Source organism: Artemia franciscana, chromosome 4 (genome assembly GCF_032884065.1).
Source record: "Artemia franciscana chromosome 4, ASM3288406v1, whole genome shotgun sequence".
NCBI classification, from domain to species: Eukaryota; Metazoa; Arthropoda; class Branchiopoda; order Anostraca; family Artemiidae; genus Artemia; species Artemia franciscana.
This window is the reverse complement of record NC_088866.1, coordinates 22,970,112-22,989,001: the sequence shown is the minus strand read 5'-3', so window position 1 is coordinate 22,989,001 and position 18,890 is coordinate 22,970,112. Positions and strand designations below refer to the sequence as shown.

The 18,890-nt window shown below is 35.9% G+C and overlaps 1 protein-coding gene across 7 annotated transcripts in view; it reads right to left on the bottom strand.

The window, feature by feature from the left end:
* The window catches only part of LOC136026164 (uncharacterized), a 122,928-nt gene that overhangs the window by 95,302 nt on the left and 8,736 nt on the right, over nucleotides 1-18,890 (bottom strand). For 4 of the 7 annotated variants that reach the window (XM_065702476.1, XM_065702475.1, XM_065702481.1 and 1 more), the window contains exons 2-4: nucleotides 18,711-18,887; nucleotides 4,061-4,222; nucleotides 1,488-1,665 (exon numbers count right to left, since the gene is read on the bottom strand). In XM_065702476.1, the coding sequence (XP_065558548.1) occupies nucleotides 1,488-1,665; nucleotides 4,061-4,222; nucleotides 18,711-18,887 (517 nt within the window). The remainder of the gene's footprint in view (nucleotides 1-1,487; nucleotides 1,666-4,060; nucleotides 4,223-18,710; nucleotides 18,888-18,890) is intronic. The other 3 variants (XM_065702478.1, XM_065702477.1, XM_065702480.1) reach the window with 2 other exon arrangements.

The following is an 18,890-nucleotide window of genomic DNA, read 5'->3' as shown; positions in this document are numbered from 1 at the left end:
CTGTTAGTAACCATCAGTCTGACCTGCAACCATCAGTGCCAAATCGTAAAAACACACGGGGGAAGGAGTCACAATTTATTTTCCGAATTTAAGAGAGGATAATTTTATCATTTTTTCAACGAAAATGCAAAACAAAATTATTTTCTAATGAAAATATCCCCCAAAAAGGTACTTTTCAGAATCAAAGGGGGAGGGTTAATGCCCTTTTCCCTCTAAGGGTGGCAACCTTTGATGTAAAAATATGATTTCCTTGGGTTTTATGATTTCAAAGGGGATGGTGGACAGAACACCTTCGTTTAAGAGCTTTCCAACACCAAAACTTTACTGCTATGCTTTTTATTTCAATTCAACGACCGTTTTCAAGAGCTTTGAAGCTCTTTTCGAAAATTTCCATTAATTTTTTTCTTGTTACTTTTGCTTTTAAGTTTACTATGGATGATAGTTACCATTCCTGAACCAAATGGTCATTATTTTACATATAAAAATGCACTCAAAAACACGTTAATTTTTGGTTACTATGGGATATGGTTCGCTCTTTACTAGGATGCATCGTTTGCTGCAACCGCGAAAATGCATGAAATAGCTTTTCAGTGTGCTAACCTCAGGCTGCTTTGTTTTGCGACAAGTTTCAAGAAATGAAAGGAGTAGTAGTAGACTTGGGAGTTTTTTACGAACTATAACTACCATAATCCGCTATTACTTAGATTGCTATTACTGTTTCAATCGGTTAAGTAGAAATTGACAAGCATATACGTCTGATAAAATTAGGAAAAATCGGGGTATTTTTAATGAGATAGACCTTTATATACAGCTATTGGTTCGATAGTAGCAGGCTCAAAATAAAAAAAGAAACTATGGCGAAAAAACAGCAAAAGACAAGTCACGCAGCTTTCTTTAAAGACGATGCTGCATTGGGAAATCAACAGATATTATTGTTTGTGAATTTTTGCGGACGAAAAGTCTTTCAAATTTACCTAATTAGTTTTGCTTATTTATTTTCCTGGTTGAATGTGGCAACACTGATAAATATAAGGTACTGTCCTCAAAACTTCATAATTCTGAAGCAAACACAGAAAAACAAAGCAAAAAAAAGACATAAAATTAAAGCATGAATAGACCTAAGCCCAGATAAGGTAAGTACTATACTATACTTAAAATCTACAAAGACCTCCTAAGGTTGGGCGTGTAAATAATAGGACATAAACAAGACAAGATCTTTTATTGACCGCATTACGTAATAAATAATTTTCTAAACTGGACAACGGCGAGCAGCGTTCGATGTTTCGGCCATAAAACAGAGGTAAGAAAATGCCGCAATAACAAAAAGCAAGAAAAAAAACAGAAAGAAATTAATTGATCTCCGTACTAAATTGTCTGTCGTAAGCCTAAATTAGTCATTAAACTAATTTTCCACTTGGTAACACCATACTGGAAAACCGGTGTAATCTGCATCTACGTTACAAAACACCATACAGGGAAACTTATACATATAAAATTCCTACAAGCCAGTCCTTTTCCAGGGCAACAGCTCCAATCCATTTACCAAATTTAGGCCTAGCCAGCTTGCTGTCCTTATAAGGTTCTATCGTAGACCTGCAAGTATTGGTCCTCAGGTCCCAAAGACGGACGCTACCATCTTCAGAACAGGAAGCAAGGGTACCAGGCCTATAAATAGAGGATAGAATAAGGGAAAAATTAGAGGTTCCATGATGAATAAGACATAAGAAAAACAGGCTAAAAAGTCCCAAAGACGTACACTACCATCTTCAGAACAGGAAGCAAAGGTACCAGGCCTACAAATAGAAGCTAGAATAAGGGATAAGTTAGAGATTCCATGAGGAATAAGAAATAAGAGAAACAGGCTAAAAAGTCCCAAAGACGGACGCTACCATCTTCAGAACAGGAAGCAAGGGTACCGGGCCTATAAATAGAAGCTAGAATAAGGGAAGAGTTAGAGGTTCCATAAGAAATAAGAGAAACAGGCTAAAAAGTCCCAAAGACGGATGCTACCATCTTCAGAACAGGAACCAAAGATACCAAGCCTATAAATAGAAGCTAGAATAAGGGAAAAGTTAGAGCTTCCATGAGGAATAACAAATAAGAGAAACAGGCTAAAAAGTCCCAAAGACGGACGCTACCATCTTCAGAACAGGAGCCAAAGATACCAGGCCTATAAATAGAAGCTAGAATAAGGGAAAAGTTGAGGTTCTATGAGGAATAAGAATTAAGAGAAACAGGCTAAAAAATCCCAAAGACGGACGCTACCACCTTAAGAACAGGAAGCAAGGATACCAGGCCTATAAATAGAGGTTAGAATAAGGAAAAAGTTAGAGGTTCCATTAAGAACAAGAAATAAGTGAAACAGGCTAAAAAACACCCATAGATCTAAGCACAATGGTTGAAAGCAATGAATGCGTTGATAGGCTTTTATCTTCGATTAAATTCCACAGTAGTTTCCAAAATCATTTGATTCGGTCCCTCCCACGCTAATTTTTTCCCAAAGTCAACGGATCAAAATTTTCAGATAGCCATTTTGTTCAGATAGTCAAATACCATAATAACTAAGTCTTTGGGGATGACTTATTTCCCTACAGTCAAAGGAGGAGGACTGCAAGTTACAAACTTTGACCAGTGTTTACATACAGTAATAGTTATTGGGAAGTGTATCGACGTTTTCAGGGGAACTTTTTTGGTTTGGGGTGAAGGGGTTGAGGGGAGGGGGCTATGTGGGAGGATATTTCCTTGGATAAATATGTCATGGGGGAAGAGAAATTCAATGAAAAGGGCGCAGGATTTTCTAGCATTACTATAAAAAAAAACAATCAAAAAATAAACATGAAAAAGTTTTTTCAATTGAAAGTAAGGAGTAGCATTGAAACTTAAAACGAACAGAGATTATTACGCATATGAGGGGTTCTTCTCCTCCTAAATACCTCGTTCTTTATGCTAAAGTATTTTTAGTAATTTCAACTATTTATTCTATGGTCTTTCTGACTCAGTTGTCATTCTTACAAAAAATTGGAACAAAACTTAAGCTTTAGAATAAAGAGCGAGGTATTAACGAGGGGACAAACCCCCTCATATATGTAATAAAAATATAAGAATATAAAAGTTTGTTACGTGAGTTAATTGTCAAGTTAAGTATATTTTTTTACTAATAAAAACGTTCGTTAGAAATTAAAAGTTCTAGCTGCCTTTTTAAGTAACCGAAAAATTGGAGGACAACTAGCCAAAAAAAGAATTAATATGCAAATTTCATTTTAATAATTTATGTGGGGAGAGCCAAAATCAAACATGCATTAATTCAAAACCGTTCAGAAATTAAATAAATAAAACTAGTTTTTTAACTGAAAGTAAGGAGCGACATTAAAACTTAGAACGAACAGAAGTTACTCCGTTATGAAAGGGGCTGTTCCCTTCCCAACGCCCCGCTCTTTACGCTAAAGTTTTTTACGGTTTAATAAAGTAGAATTGACAAAAAGAGTCAAACTTTTGTAACAAGTACCAAGCAAGTTACTGAAGCACCTTATACTTATAGGCTAGGGTATTTCATAGCCCTATCCGTCTTTTTTCTGTATGTGATTAACTTTGTTTCTGATTTTTTCTTTTGTGTTTTTCTTTTGTATTGGCTCCACTTGACCTCTGTTTTGCAAAGTGCGTGATAAATAAATTATTATTATTATACATTGTGCATGTAGTCAATGGTTGAAGCATCTTAACACATACAAGGCCGTATTATCCAATGGGGCCCCTAAACATGACGAGCCTTCTCATACTTTATTAATGCAAATTTTATTGCAAAAAAAAAGAAGAAAAAAACAGTAATTTCAAAAGAGAACTTTGACGCATTAGCGTCTCCAAATAATCCAACAGGAGGAAGCAAGCATTGCCTATCTTAATACCTGAAATAGCCAATCAAAGAAATCTCATTGTGAATGTGTCTAGGCTGGACATAATCTCAGTGAACCTAAATCTTAGTTTTTGATAAATATTGCCCTTAGCTACTAAATCGCTTTGAATTATCCTAGAGCCTTGAAAAACAATTAAATAGTATGCTTACTGAACAGAAAGTGCATGAATGAACTGAGTATGACCAGACAGTTTCGATATAATTTGTCCTCTCTCTAAATCAATTGTCTGAATCTCACCATTGTCAATCGCAGCGTGCACAATGCCATCTTCGTCAACAGCTAAGCTGCTTACAAAACCACGCGGGCTATTCCTAAGAAAGACAGGACAGGATCTGATGTAGGGAGGCAAATATCGTTAATGGTAATTACCTATCTATTGTTTTGTATTGAGTATCTTTTAATAAAGGATTTTAATTAAGAATAATTAAGGACTACGAATAGTACCAGGTCACCATTTTCGATTGTAGTTGACACAAAGCCATCTTCATCGACAGCTTAACTGCTTACAAAGCCATGCGAGCAACTATATAAGCAAGGACAGGGTGAAACATAGGGAGTATTCCAGAAACCAATTATCGTAAAGTGAAAATAAATGATTCCAATTTTTGATTATGGAGCTTAAGTAATGTTTTTTAACAAAGGATTTTTTAAATAAAGGATTTTAATTCAGGGTTACTACTACAGATAACTAGCAACGCTTTCAAAAGGCTTACAGAACAAATTTGCAATCTAGTCCATCTTTAAAGAAATACCAATGATATCTGATGTTATAGAAGAAAAGTAAGAAGAGACAAAAAAGACAAGCAAGGATACAATAAATTACTGTAAGATATAAGATACTTTGGTTAGATTATAGAATATTTCTACTGAAATAATGTTATACAAAATCATCCTAAAGAGACCCCTTTTGAAATATATAACATAGTGCTGAAGTTACCTTGATCTAAAAAAAAGTATCTTCAATGAAACGTGTATCAGATACAGGAATTCAATCAATACCATTTGTATCGTACTCACGTTTTTTTCTTTTAGTTTAGTATGTCATTGTTGCAGCGGCAGCTGCAACCTAACCAAGTCAGAAACGACCCATAGTAACCGAAAGAATAGCCGGAAACCCTTAAGAATGGTTTCAGATGCAAACAAAAATACACCATTAGAATTACCTGAACATGGAACATACATTCCCTTGGCTAGAACAAAAAAAAATAATGGTTTGAACAATAGGGAAAAACACTTTTCTTGCATGGGAAGCATCTTTTTTTTTCTCTTTTTTTTCTCCGATGCTAGTGGTGCACCGGGACAACACAGAGAGCTGTTCAAGGACTTATTATAAAGGAAAAATGCAACATCAGTAGTGATCGCCCTTTGGATTCCACGATAGCCATAGGGGGTGTACAAAAGGAGCTACTAGTCCCTTAAGAAGTTAATACAAGTGCATCTGTGTCTTAAGCAATACTTTAGCGCACATGTAACGGTATAGTACACCTATGTCATAGGGAGTGTTTACTTTTGGTTGTTACGTAATAGTTCCTTAGAGTGTTTAAAAAACCTACAAGACCCAGGGCATCTTTATTGATATCCTTGGTTTTTACGTAATAGGGTTTGGGTTTTACCTAATCGAGAGTGTTTAAACCTACGAGGGACAGGGAAAAACCTTCATTAGGGAACCTTCAAGACGCCGGACCCTAATCTAACCTAAAATTTAAAATTAGTAAAATGCATTCAATTTCAACGAGAGCCCTAGCAACAAATTCCAAAGGGGGCCTATCATTAAATTCCATCGTGGTTCCTAGTAACTAATTTCACTGGGGATCCTAGCATCCAATTCCAACAGAGGCCCTAGCAATCAATTCCAATGGGGGGGGGCTAGCAGTCAGTCCCAACTGAACCCCAGGAAGCGATTCCACCAGGGGCCCTTGCACCCAATTTCACCAGGGGAGAGGGCATAGAAACCAATTTCACCGACAAGACATTTTTCAAGGAGTTCAAGATTTCTTTAAATGTTATGTAATGGGGGAATGTTTACTTGTATTAAAGAAAACATAATCTTGCCTGACATGCCAGAGTTCAGAAGCTGGTGGGGAATCTCTGCTTGAAATTGAGTACGGCATCCAAGTGAGTGTTACGTAATGACAATGCACACGTGGGTTGTTACATAATACTTTAAGGAGATTTTTCTTTTTTTCGGACGCGTTTTTACAGGGGACCTTTATAATCTAAAGATTTCTTGTCCGCATTAAGATTCGAAAGGGATTCCCCCTCAATGGAATGGAGCGCTAGAGAGGTGGACCATGAAATCCTTTCTAATACTTTTATTCGGTGAATACTTACTGCATGATAACAGATTGCACACAGAGGAGACTTCCCTGCCCACCTTCTAGAACGATTAAAAGGTTCGCATGTTCCCGGCCCTTTCCTCATAAGAGCACACACGCATGTCAATATCATTGATTTTTGCTTTATTAGATGCATTTGCATCTTACAGTGTTATTAATTTTCTAAGTGACAAGACAGATTAAGTTAGCTACTGAATCAATGAGATATTATATAGCATAGGGTTTAGATGTTTTATGCATAAATGATTACGTATTGAAGATCCGTCCTGGAACAAGAAATCTAAGGAAGGAAGGTTTCTGTACATAAAACTTTCACTAATAAAAATAAATTTACAAGACTTATCAAAACACAGAAAAAAAATTAAAACACAACAAACGAAATAACAAGACGCGAAAAAAAGCTTATAAAGATTAAAATACAATCAAAAAGAACCGTAAATTACAGATAGGTGGGAGTCTTAGCGATCATTTCCAGGTGGAGCGTTGATATTACAGATATATTCAAACCAATTTAAGAGGTATTTTTAAGATGTCTTAATGACAATGCCACGTTTCAAATGCTCTATTAGATGCACTTGCAAGAAAAAAGAGAAATATTTTTGTATTCGGTTATCTCTGAAAAGTTTTAATGGAAATGCTACGTTTCTTTGAGCCAAGGCTATGCATATTCCCACCACCGTCACAGTATGTGGCTAGCCGATCCCCTAGCAACCAATTTCGAAGAGGGGGAGCTGTTATAAGAGGCAAATTTTTGTTTACACTTTAGTTCACATTTTACAAAGCTGCTATAAGCAAAAATGAAACATTTTGCATTTTTGCTAGAAAATAGGTTTCGAATGCGTGTGTGCTGTCGGAGAGTCTTTTTGGCTAGAATAATGTATCTGTTAACCGTTAATTTATAAGACTGGTTGCACTTTTGAAAACGAATGCGACACCGTGCTATATTACTGCCTTTGAAACTCGAGGCTCAATATGCGCACAGTTTTTCGATAATTCTAAATCAATTGACTATCTCAAAATTTTCACACAATATCGTTTTGGATTTCTTTTGCTAAAATTTTTGTTTTGCAACACAAACTGGCTCAAAACAACCTTTTGCTGTGGGACTGCGCTTTGCTTGATTTATGTCTTCAAGAAACTTGTTATATTTTTATTTCTTCTACATGAAACTTGTTGCAAGTTGGTTTTTCTCTTCGTGAGACTTGTACATAGATTTTTCTCCTCGCGAAACTAGTTTTGCTCGTAAATCTATTGCAGGCTGATTTTTTTCTTGTGAAACTTAATTTAGCTTGATTTATTCTTTACTGAAAATTAATTTACCATGATATTTTTTGCTCGTAAAACATGTTATGTGTTGTATTTTTATTCGTGAAACATGGTGCATACTGAGTTTTTTTTAGTAAAACTTGCTGCATGTTGATTATTTCTTCAAGAAACTTGAATTGAGGTTTTTCTTCAAGAAAAATTAATTGAGGTGAAACTTGTATACTGATTTTTCTCCTTGTGAAACCGGTTTCGTTTGTGGAACTTGCTGCGTGCTGATTTTTGTTCGTAAAACTTGATTTACCTTGCGTTTTTCTTCTTCAGACTTGTGTTATGTTGATTTTTTTTGTGAAACTTAATTTATCATGATAAATTTCTGCGTGAAACTTGTTGCATGTTGGTTTTCAAACAGTTCGTGGTAACGAACTGTAGTAAGGAGCGACCCGGCTCAATAGTAGCCAAAACTCTAAAAAATTGAATTTTGATATCAATAGCTACATAAAAGAACCGCATTTTAACGCTGATTTTAAATATATAAGTTTCATCAAGTTTTGTCTTACCCATCAAAAGTTACGAGCCTGAGAAAATTTGCCTTATTTAAGAAAATAGGGGGAAACACCCCCTAAAAGTCCATCGAAAATAAAACCATCAGATTCAGCGTATCAGAGAACCCTACTGTAGAAGTTTCAAGCTCCTATCTACAAAAATGAGGAATTTTGTATTTTTTGCCAGAAGACAAAATTTTTCTTTTTCCCAGGGGTCATCGTATCGACCAAGTGATCCTAGAATGTCGCAAGAGGGCTCATTCTAACGGAGATGAAAATTTCTAGTGCCCTTTTTAAGTGACAAAAAAAAATTGGAGGGCATCTAGGTCCCCTCCCACGCTCATTTATTTCCCAAAGTCAACAAATCAAAATTTTGAGATATCCATTTTGTTTAGCATAGTCGAAAACCATAATAACTATGTCTTTGGGAATGACTTACTCCCCCACAATCCCTGGGGGAGGGGCTGCAAGTTACAAACTTTGACCAGTGTTTACATATAGTAATGGTTATTGGGAAGTGTACAGACGTTTTCAGGGGGATTTTATTTTGTTTGGGGGTGGGGCTGAGGGGAGGGGACTATGTTGGAGGATCTTTCCTTGGAGGAATCTGTCATGGGGGAAGAAAAATTCAATGAAAAGGGCGCAGGATTTTCTAGCATTACTATAAGAAAACAATAAAAAATAAACATGAAAACGGTTTTTCAAATGAAAGGATGGAGTAGTCTTGAAACTTAAAACGAACAGAGATTATTACGCATATGAGGGGTTCTAAAAATACTTTAGCATAAAGAGCGAGGTATTTAGGAGGAGATAAATACCTCGCTCTTTATGCTAAAGTATTTTTAGTAATTTAAACTATTTATTCTACGGCCTTTCTGATTCAGTGGTCATTCTTAAAGAATTGGGACAAAACTTACGATTTAGTGTAAAGAGCGAGGAATTAACGAGGGTACAAACCCCCTCGTATACATAATAAATATATAAGATTATGAAAGTTTGTTACGTAAGTTAATTCTTAAGTTACGTATATTTTTTACTGATAAAAACATTCGTTAAAAATTAAAAGTTTTAGTTGCATTTTTGAGCAACCGAAAAATTAGAGGGCAACTAGACCCCCTTCTCTACCCCTTATTTCTCAAAATCGTCTGATCGAAACTAAGAGAAAGCCATTTAGCCAAATAAAGAATGAATATACAAATTTCATTTTAATAATTTATGTGCGGAGAGCCTAAACCAAACATCCATTAATTAAAAAACGTTCAGAAATTAAATAAAAAAACTAATTTTTTTTAGCTGAAAGTAAGGAGCGACATTAAAACTTAAAACGAACAGAAATTACTCCGTATATGAAATGGGTTGTCCCCTCCGCAATCCCTCGCTCTTTACGCTAAAGTTTGACTCTTTGCCACAATTCTATTTTTTAAAACAATTAAAAGCTTTAGCGTAAAGAGCAAGGGATTGCGGAGGGGACAACTCATTTCATATACGGAGTAATTTCTGTTCGTTTTAAGTTTTAATGTCGCTCCTTACTTTCAGCTAAAAAAAATTAGTTTTTTTTATTTATTCTTCATAAAACATGCTGCTTGTTGATTTTTGTACGTGAAACATTTAATAGGGATCATTTCTTCAAGAAACTTAATGTATCTTGACCTATGTTTTTGAGAAACTGGTTATATTTTTTGTCTTCTTCGTGAAACTTGTTGCATCTTAATTTGCTCTCCGTGAAACTTGTAAATTGATAGTTTTCTTCGTGATACCGATTTTGTTCGTGGAACTTGTTGCGTGCTGAATTTTCTTCGTGAAACTTAATTTATCTTGATGTTTTCTTCGTGAAACTTATTGTATGTTGATTTATTCTTTGAGGAAACTTAATTTAACATGATAGTTTTTCTTCGTGAAACATAATGCATGCTAATTTTTGTTCATGAAATTTATTTGCATGTGAATTATTTCTTCAAAAACGTAATGTACCTTGGTTTATGTCTTCGAAAAACTTGTTATGATGTCATTTTTTCTTCATGAAACTTGTTGCATGTTGATATTTCTCTTCGTGAAACTTGTACATTGATTTTTCTTCTTGTGAATCCCGTAGAACTTGCTGCGTGCTGTTTATTGTTCGTGAAATTTAGTTAAGCTCGATATTTTTCGTGAAACTTGTTTATCCTTTTATCCTTTCATGAATTGCATGTGGATTATTTCTTCGGGAAACTTAATGTGTCTTGATTTTTGTCTTCGAGAAACTTGTTGTGTTTTTATTTCTTCTCCATGAAATTTGTTGACTGTTGATTTTTCTCTTCGTGTAATTTTTACATTGATTTTTCTCCTCGTGAAACCGATCTTATTTGTTGAACCTGTTGTGTGCTGATTTTTGTTCGTGGAGCTTGTTGCATGTGAATTACTTCATCAAGAAACATAATGTATCTTGATTTAGGTCTTTGAAAACCTTGATATATTTTTATTTCTTCTTCATGAAACTTAACGTAACTGACCTACCCTACACACGGTGGGTTAGGTTAAATGGTGCAACATCAAACCTTAGCTAACGTACCGCATATAGGTTTAGTTATTTAGGTTAACCTAACCTACTAGCATGTAAGAAAAAGGCGTACAAGTTTCACGAAGAGAAAAATCAAAATGCAACAAGTTTCATGAAGAAGAAATAAAATATAGCGAGTTTTTCGAAGACATACATCAACCTACACAGATTTCTTGCAGAAATAATCTACATGCAAGAAGTTTCATGAATAAAAATCAGCATGCAACAAGTTTCAAGAAAGAATAAATCAACACAAAACATGTTTCACGAAGAAAAATATCGAGATAAACTAAATTTCACGAACAAAAATAAACAAACAACAGGCTCTACGAACAGAATCGGTTTCATGAGGAGAAAAATCAATGTACAAGCTTGACATAGAGAAAAATCAATATGCGACAAGTTTCACAAAAAAAAGAAACAAAAATATAACAAGTTTGTTGAAGACATAAGTCAAGACACATTAAGCTTCTTGAAGAAATAATACACAAGCAACAAGTTTCGCGAACAAAAATCAGCGTGCAGCAGGTTTCACGACGAAAAACCAACATGTAACAACTTTCACGAACTAATAAATTAACATAAAACATATTTTATAAAGAAAAATATCAAGATGAATTAAGTTTCACGAACAAAAATAAGCACGCAACAGGCACGAACAAAGCTGGTTTCATAAGGAGAAAAATCAAAGTGTAAGTTTCACGACGAGAAAAATCAACATGCAACAAGATTTGCAAAGAAGAAATAACATACAACAAGTTTGTCGAAGAAATAAGTCAAGATACATTAAGTTTTTTGAGGGAATACTCGACATGCAACAAGTTTCATGAACAAAAATCAGCATACAGCACGTTTCACAACGAAAAACCAACATGCAACAAGTTTCACGAAGAAATATATATCATGATAAATTAAGTTTCACGAAAGAATAAATCAATATGCGACAAGTTTCACGCAGAAAAATGTCAAGATAAATTTAGTTCCGCGAATAAAAATGTCAAGATAAATTAGATTTCACACAGCAAAATCAGCACGCAACAAGTTCCCCAAAAAAAACAGTTTTACGAGGAGAAAGATCAACATGCAACATGTTTCAGAAAGAAGAAATAAAAACACAATAGGTTTCTCGAAGACATAAATCAAGATACATTAAGTTTCCTGAAGAAATAATCCACATGCAACAAGTTTTATGAACAAAAATCATCCTGCATCGTGCTTCACGAAGAAAAAACCCAAACACAACAAGTTTCACAAACAAGAACATCATGATAAGTTAAGTTTTACGAAAGTATAAATCAACACAAATCAAGTTTCACGAAGAAAAATACCAAGATAAATTAAATTTCACGAACAAAGATCAGCATGCAACCAGTTCTACAAACAGAACCGGTTTCACGAGGAAAAATCAATATATAAGTTTCACGAAGCAAAAAATCAACATTCAACAAGTTTCATGAAGAAGAAATAAAAATATTAGAATTTTCTCGAAGATATAAATCAGGATACATTAAGTTTCTTTGAGAAATAACCCACATGCGATAAGTTTTACAAACAAAAATCCGCATGTAGCATACTTCACGAAGAAAAACCTAACAGGCAACAAGTTTCATGAAAAAAATATTATGATGAATTAAGTTTGGCGAAAGAAAAACTGAAGATACAATAAGTTTCAAGAATCATATAAAAATATCAAGATAAATTAAGTTCCACGAAGAAAATCAGTTTCACGAGAAGAAAAATCATTATACAAGTTTCAAGAAGAGAAACATCAACATATAACAAGATTCATAAAAAAGGAATAAAAATACAACAAGTTTCTAGAAGACATAAATCAAGATACATTAAGTTTCATGAAGAAACAATCCATACACAAGTTTCACGGACAAATATCAGCATGCATCATGTTTTTAAGAAAAAAACAACATTCAACAAGCTTCACGAAGAAAAAATATCATGGTAAATTAAGTCCCACGACTTTTCCACTTCTCTTCTTTTGAGAGTTGGATAAACTCAAAAGTTTAGTTTCATTGGTGGCTGAAATTGCCTCCCGTGTCTGGTTCGAGTCAGAGATTCCTCTGCTGGTGCGCTATCTTTGACGGAGTTTTGGCTACTGGTGATACGTGGCAGGGTTGTTTTATTGGATGAGGTGATGCTGGATGATGTAGTAGGCGGTGTCTCATGTGCACGATGTAAATCAGATGTTGGATTGCTCGACCGTGGAGTGACTTTATCCAGCCCACTGTACTGTCTACTTATAACTGGTGGCGATGGCAAGGCATTTGACATGTGCTTGCAATTCCTCTGTCGCAGGGTTCCAGCTTCGGTTTCAATATGGAACGACCTGGGGCGAGCTGCTGGCGTTACGATGGTAGCAGTACTTCACTGACCATCTGTTTGTTTCTGGTAAGCCACAGTGTCGTCCGAGTGGAGTATGGGCTGAGACTTCGCATATTTTTCAGGCTGCCATTTCTGTCTTGATTGGGCCTCTTTCCTCTTCAGTAGGTATATGCTGATTGGAACCACCTGCTTCCGCAGATGTTTCTCTGTGCATGGTGAGATGGAGCATAGTCAGCAGCTCATTAGTAGCTCACCAAGAGCGGTGTAGCTGTCTATGGGTGTATTCCTGTATTCAAGGAAACCCAAGTAAGGGTCGCTCCTCCTTCAGCTGCCTTGGCGAAGATGTTCTTGCATATGAGAGCAGACTTTTCTGCCAACCCGTTGGACTAGGGGTAGATAGAGCTGGACCTCTTGTGAGTTATACCCCAGTCCTTTACACACTGTTTAAACTCAGAGGATGTGTACTGTGTTCCATTGTCGACATGACGATACGGGGGATGCCATTTCGGGCAAAATGTGTGTTTGAGTTTGCTGATGACTTCCTTGGATGTTAAGTTTCACAGCCTGTCGACTTCGAAGAAGCAACTGCAACAGTCAACTGTTATGAGATATTTTCCTTTGTTCCAATCAAAAATGTCCGAGGATACCTGCTGCCTTGGTAATAATGGAATCTGTGAGTTTATGAAAGATTCTTTCTGATTGTGGTAAGTATGTTTCTGGCAGGGCTGGCAGTTTTTGACTAGTGCTTCAATGTCACTGTTTATCTTTGACCAGTAAACAAGCATTACGTCTTTTCCGTACCAAGGTGGGATACGTGAAGCTGCTTGAGGATGTTGGTTCGTAGCTTTAGAGGAGAAACAATTCCTTCGCCCTTGAATATGATGCCATTTATATATTACAATTCATGCTGAAGGTTCCAGTATGCAAGGACATATGCAGGATATCGCTTTCTAGCACTGGGCCGCCCCCTTGGATAGCTTCCTTGAGACCAATCATGTGTTTGTCTCCCTTGGTACGGAGTCGTATTTCCTGTATTCTTGAATAACTAACAGGAAGAACGCGTGCAATCTGCTGCACATATACTCCGATTTGTCTATGGAGTTTCTCGTCAACGTCAGGGAGATCCAGCCTTGATAGCGAGTCCGCAACTGCGATTTCTGTCCTTGGTCTGTATACGAACTCCAGATCACAGGGTTGAACCTGGATTATCATTCACTGAGCTCTGAGAGGTACTTTTTGAAGTGGATTTCGGATGATGGTCTCAGGTGGACCGTGGTCTGTTGCTACTATGACATGCCTGCCATACATGAAATGGTGAAAGTGCTTGTAGTTGAAAGTTATTACATATAGCTCCTTCTCCAGTTGTGAGCATTTCTGTTCAGCTTTGCTGAGAGAGCGTGATGCATATGCGATGACGTCACCATCTCAGGAGATTTATGTTCCTAGACAATGCGATGAAGCATCCACGGTGAGATCGATGGACCTACATGAGTGGTCAAAGCGTGGTAAGTTCGAAACTGTTGAATCTTTGATGTTTTTCAAGGCTTCATCATGTTCCATGGCCCATGGGAATTCTGCAGATTTGCTGAGGTCAAGCAAGATTTTCTTCTGTGTTGAGAAGTTTGGGATGTATTTTGCAACGTAGTTTAACATTCCCAACAAGGTTGCAAGTTCTTCTTGGTTTGATGGCGTAGACACGTTTTTGATGGCTCCGAGTTTGTCAAGATCTGGCTGCATTCCTCGTTCACTATTAGCATGTCCAAAGTAGGTCATACTTGTCAAACAAAAGTGACATTCCCTTTGTTGAATCTGATGCCCTTTTCTCTGGCTCTCTCGAGTAGCTGTCAATCAATTATTATGTTCCTTAAGAATAGACCCAAAAAATAAAAGTTCATCAATACGTTGAATGGGGTTAGATCCACAGATTCATCATCTTAGACTAGCGATCCGTACCCTGATCTTGCATCCAACTTGCTCAAGTACTTTACTCCATGGAGTTTAGATGTTACAACTTCCAGTGAGGGAATGGGGTAGAATGTTCTTTGGATTAATTTTTTTAAATATACAGGATCGATGCATATTCGCAGACTGCCATCCTTTTTTTCTACATCAACCATCGAATTAATCCAGTCAGTGGGTTTGGAGTTTTTTTTTCCAATTATACCTTGTTCTTCCATGCAATTAAGTTTTGCTTCTAGTTTCCTTCAAAGTGGTGATGGGATTCTTCTTGCTGGGCATGCTATAGGGACTGCATCTATCTTCAAGTGCGCTATAGCACTCTCTATCTCGCTTTCCAATTCTTTGTAAAACGTCTTTGTAGTTGCTGACTATGTCATCCACTTCTTGCGTGTTTTTGCAAGTGTTTGCCTCAACTTTACTGACATTCAGGACCGGAATTCAAGAATAGGCTTTGAGTCAGTTTCAACAATAAAAATGGAAAGGTTACAGTTTGGCTTCATTTTTGCTTTCAGATCAGCTGGCATACGCCTCTGACACCAAATTTGGATCCACAGTAGCTAGTGAGTTTCTGAATACTTTGTTTTAGTGATGGCGGGTGTGGTAAGGCATCGAAATACTTGGTAGGTAAAATGTTTGCTTGTACTCCTGTGTCAACTTTGAATTTCACAGGTAGGGAGTGTTTCACTTCAAATGTAATAAAAGCCTCATCCCTGTCCTTATTGGTTTCGTTTTCTATGCCATAAAGGAAGACACTGTCATCTTCATCACTGTTGTTAGTTGGACTATCCTTGCATTCAGTCAAAGCATTAACTGATGTGTTGCTTTTGCACGCACATGCAAAGTGATTTAACTTTTTGCACTTTCAGCAAGTTTTGCTCTTTGCAGGAAAAATATGGCTAGTTGAGTATGTACCTCCAAGGAAATAGTACTCCTTAGTTTTTGCCACTTACTATTTTGTCTCGAGCCATTACATCAGCAATAGTATGCTTGCAAGCTTTTACAAATATTTTCGGCTCTGTCATGTATTTTCCATACTTTCTCCTTCAAATTGGTCACATTTTGGAATACATACCGGGCAAACACACTGTTGGTGACCAGAGCAACATATTCACGGAATTTTCGCAGGTAACTGTCTATGTAGTTTGTTTCTTCTGCAGTGAGGAGAAAAATGTTGAATATCTGCCGCCATTTCCCTCCTGCCCAGATGAGAAGATAGGCACATTTGCCTTCCTCTGTTGTTCCAGAAAGAGGTCCCAGAAACCAAAGTTTTCCATGTTGTTCACAGGGTTTCCATTCATCACTGAGGGAAGTTGAATCCAAATCAATACTTAGTGGCTTCCTTTCCATCATCTGGCACAATGTAGTTTTCTACTAGATTATTCATTTATTGAAAATCTGGGCATCTAAAACAAGGCGACCTTTAGCAAAAATCTTCAAGAAATTACTAAAGGAAAAAGTTGTCCCCTCTGACTGAAAAAAAGCTACGTCATACCATTACACAAGAAAGGCTCCAAAGAGAAAGCTAAAAACTATAGGCAAATAAGTCTAAAATCAGTAATTTCAAAGATTCTCAAGGGAATCATAAACGATGTTGTCACTAAGCACTTGACATACAACAACATCATGTCTCCAAATCAGCATGGTTTCCGAAATGACCATTTCACGGACACAAACCTAATACAGTCATACAATGAAGTCACCAAACTACTGGAAAAAGGGACATCTGTGGACATGGTTTTGTTGGATCAAGCAAAGGCATTCGACAAAGTCGCACACCTAAGGCTAAAAAGAAATCTTCAAGCTTTTCAATCCACTCGGACATCATTGAATGAATTGTAGAGTTCCTGGGAGAACGAACCCAAAGAGTTGCTGTTGCTAATGATATAGGAGTACGTGTGCTATCATCAACTATACCTGTTCTAAGCAGAGTCCCAAAAGGAACCGTGCTTGGGCCATCACTTATATATATATATATATATATATATATATATATATATATATATATATATATATATATATATATATATATATACATCACATATATATATATATATATATATATATATATATATATATATATATATATATATATATATATATATATATATATATATATATATATATATATATATATATATATATATATATATATATATATATCAATGATGCTCCTGAAATACTCCAAAACCTTCTCACACTCTATGCAGATGATTCTAAGCTCATCGGGGCAGCATCATCTTGGGCGGAGGTTGCCTCAATCCAAGCCAATCTCGACAAGACGAATGACTGGCCTAGACAATGGCTGCTTAAATTTAATTTAAGCAAATGTAAAGTTTTACATTTTGGCAATAAAAATCAAAAATATATTTACACCATGCAAAACAGAATAACTGGTCAAATAGAACCCCTAGTTGCAGTTACAGAGGAAAGAGACTTGGGTGTCATAGTTGAGTGCCAGTTAAAGTTTCGAAGTCATACTGAAAAAATTGTAGCTAGCTCGAACCGTGCTTTAGGGACAATTAAACGAACATTCACGACTAGATCCACGAGCAATCACCAAGCTCTACAAGAAAAAGACAAAGTTTTGTCAGACAAAGGCTAAAAACTGGCATGTCAATTGCATCTCCCTTTTACAAATTGTACAAGGATATGATAGAGAAAGTACAGAGGAGATCAACAAACATCAACACTTACAAATAGATTCGCAACAATCCAATTCATGGTCTCTTCTTCATCGATTCATCACAACGAACGAGGTGTCATTCTAAGAAGCTCATAGAGATCAACGCTCAGAGGAAGGAATGCTATCACTTCCTAACCAACCAGGTTGTAGACCTGTGGAACTCCCTGAGCGATCATACTGTACCCAGTAAGACCGTCGAAGAATTCAAATTCTCATTTGACAAGGAGTGGAGCAATAAGGAATGGAGGCTGGAATGGGACACCTAGGAGTCCCAGATAACAGTATAAACCCTAGTCAATCAAACCAACTTAATATTCAAGACAATTCCGAATCGATCCACATGGCAATTTTTGAAGAAATGCTGAGCAATGCTGCAGGATGGAAAATCCTTCAATTGCTCCAAGTTGCAATTTAAGGTAATTTTAAGGTAAGGCATAATAAGCAACTGCAAGCATATACTTGAATATTAATGAATATTATATATAATAAGATTAGAGATTAAGATTAATTACTAGATTAAGATTAATCTAACGCTTAATAATTAATATTAAGCACTAGAAGCATAAGCACAGAAGCAATATAAACATTGAACCAATATAAGCATACAAGCCATCATTTATAATATTATATCTGCTAAGGGATTTTGCAAAATACCCCTCTGTCACAGGGCATGTCTTCAATGGTGGCACCGAAAATACAAAATTCGACTATTGCTCTATTTACAATGGATTCTCTTACTCCAAAATTATTCCCAAATACTTTAAATTCATCCAAATAAAAATATCATATTTGCAACATTTCACACAAAAATATGCTTCACAATAGACCAGATTCTGATTTGCATTTTTAACTACTTAATTCAAATAATTTTGCAAACAAAATTCCCACAAATAATCAAAACACAGATTAATTCAAAGCTGATTTAATCATCAATGTTTTATGAAAATCTTCATATTTAAAAATCATTGAAAAACTGGACTGAATAAAAAAAAATTATCAGCACTTTCTTATAGAAAAAACCTTGCAAAAATAATAAATAACATCATGATTATGAAAAAATCGAAATTTTGAATAATTTAAACAATGAATAATTAACTAATATAACTAATTAATATTATTACTAACAGTATCAAGCCTTACTTCACATCCAAATTTATTGACTGAAATTTTTTACAGTGCGGGAGCTCTGACCACTGAATACACTGTAGTACACGTTTGCAGCCAACCAAAAGGCAACCCTTGACTAAAACAGATGATCTTGCATTTTCTATACTTCTCACTAGTGAGTGGGTATAATCTTGGGACTGGATTGAACATCTG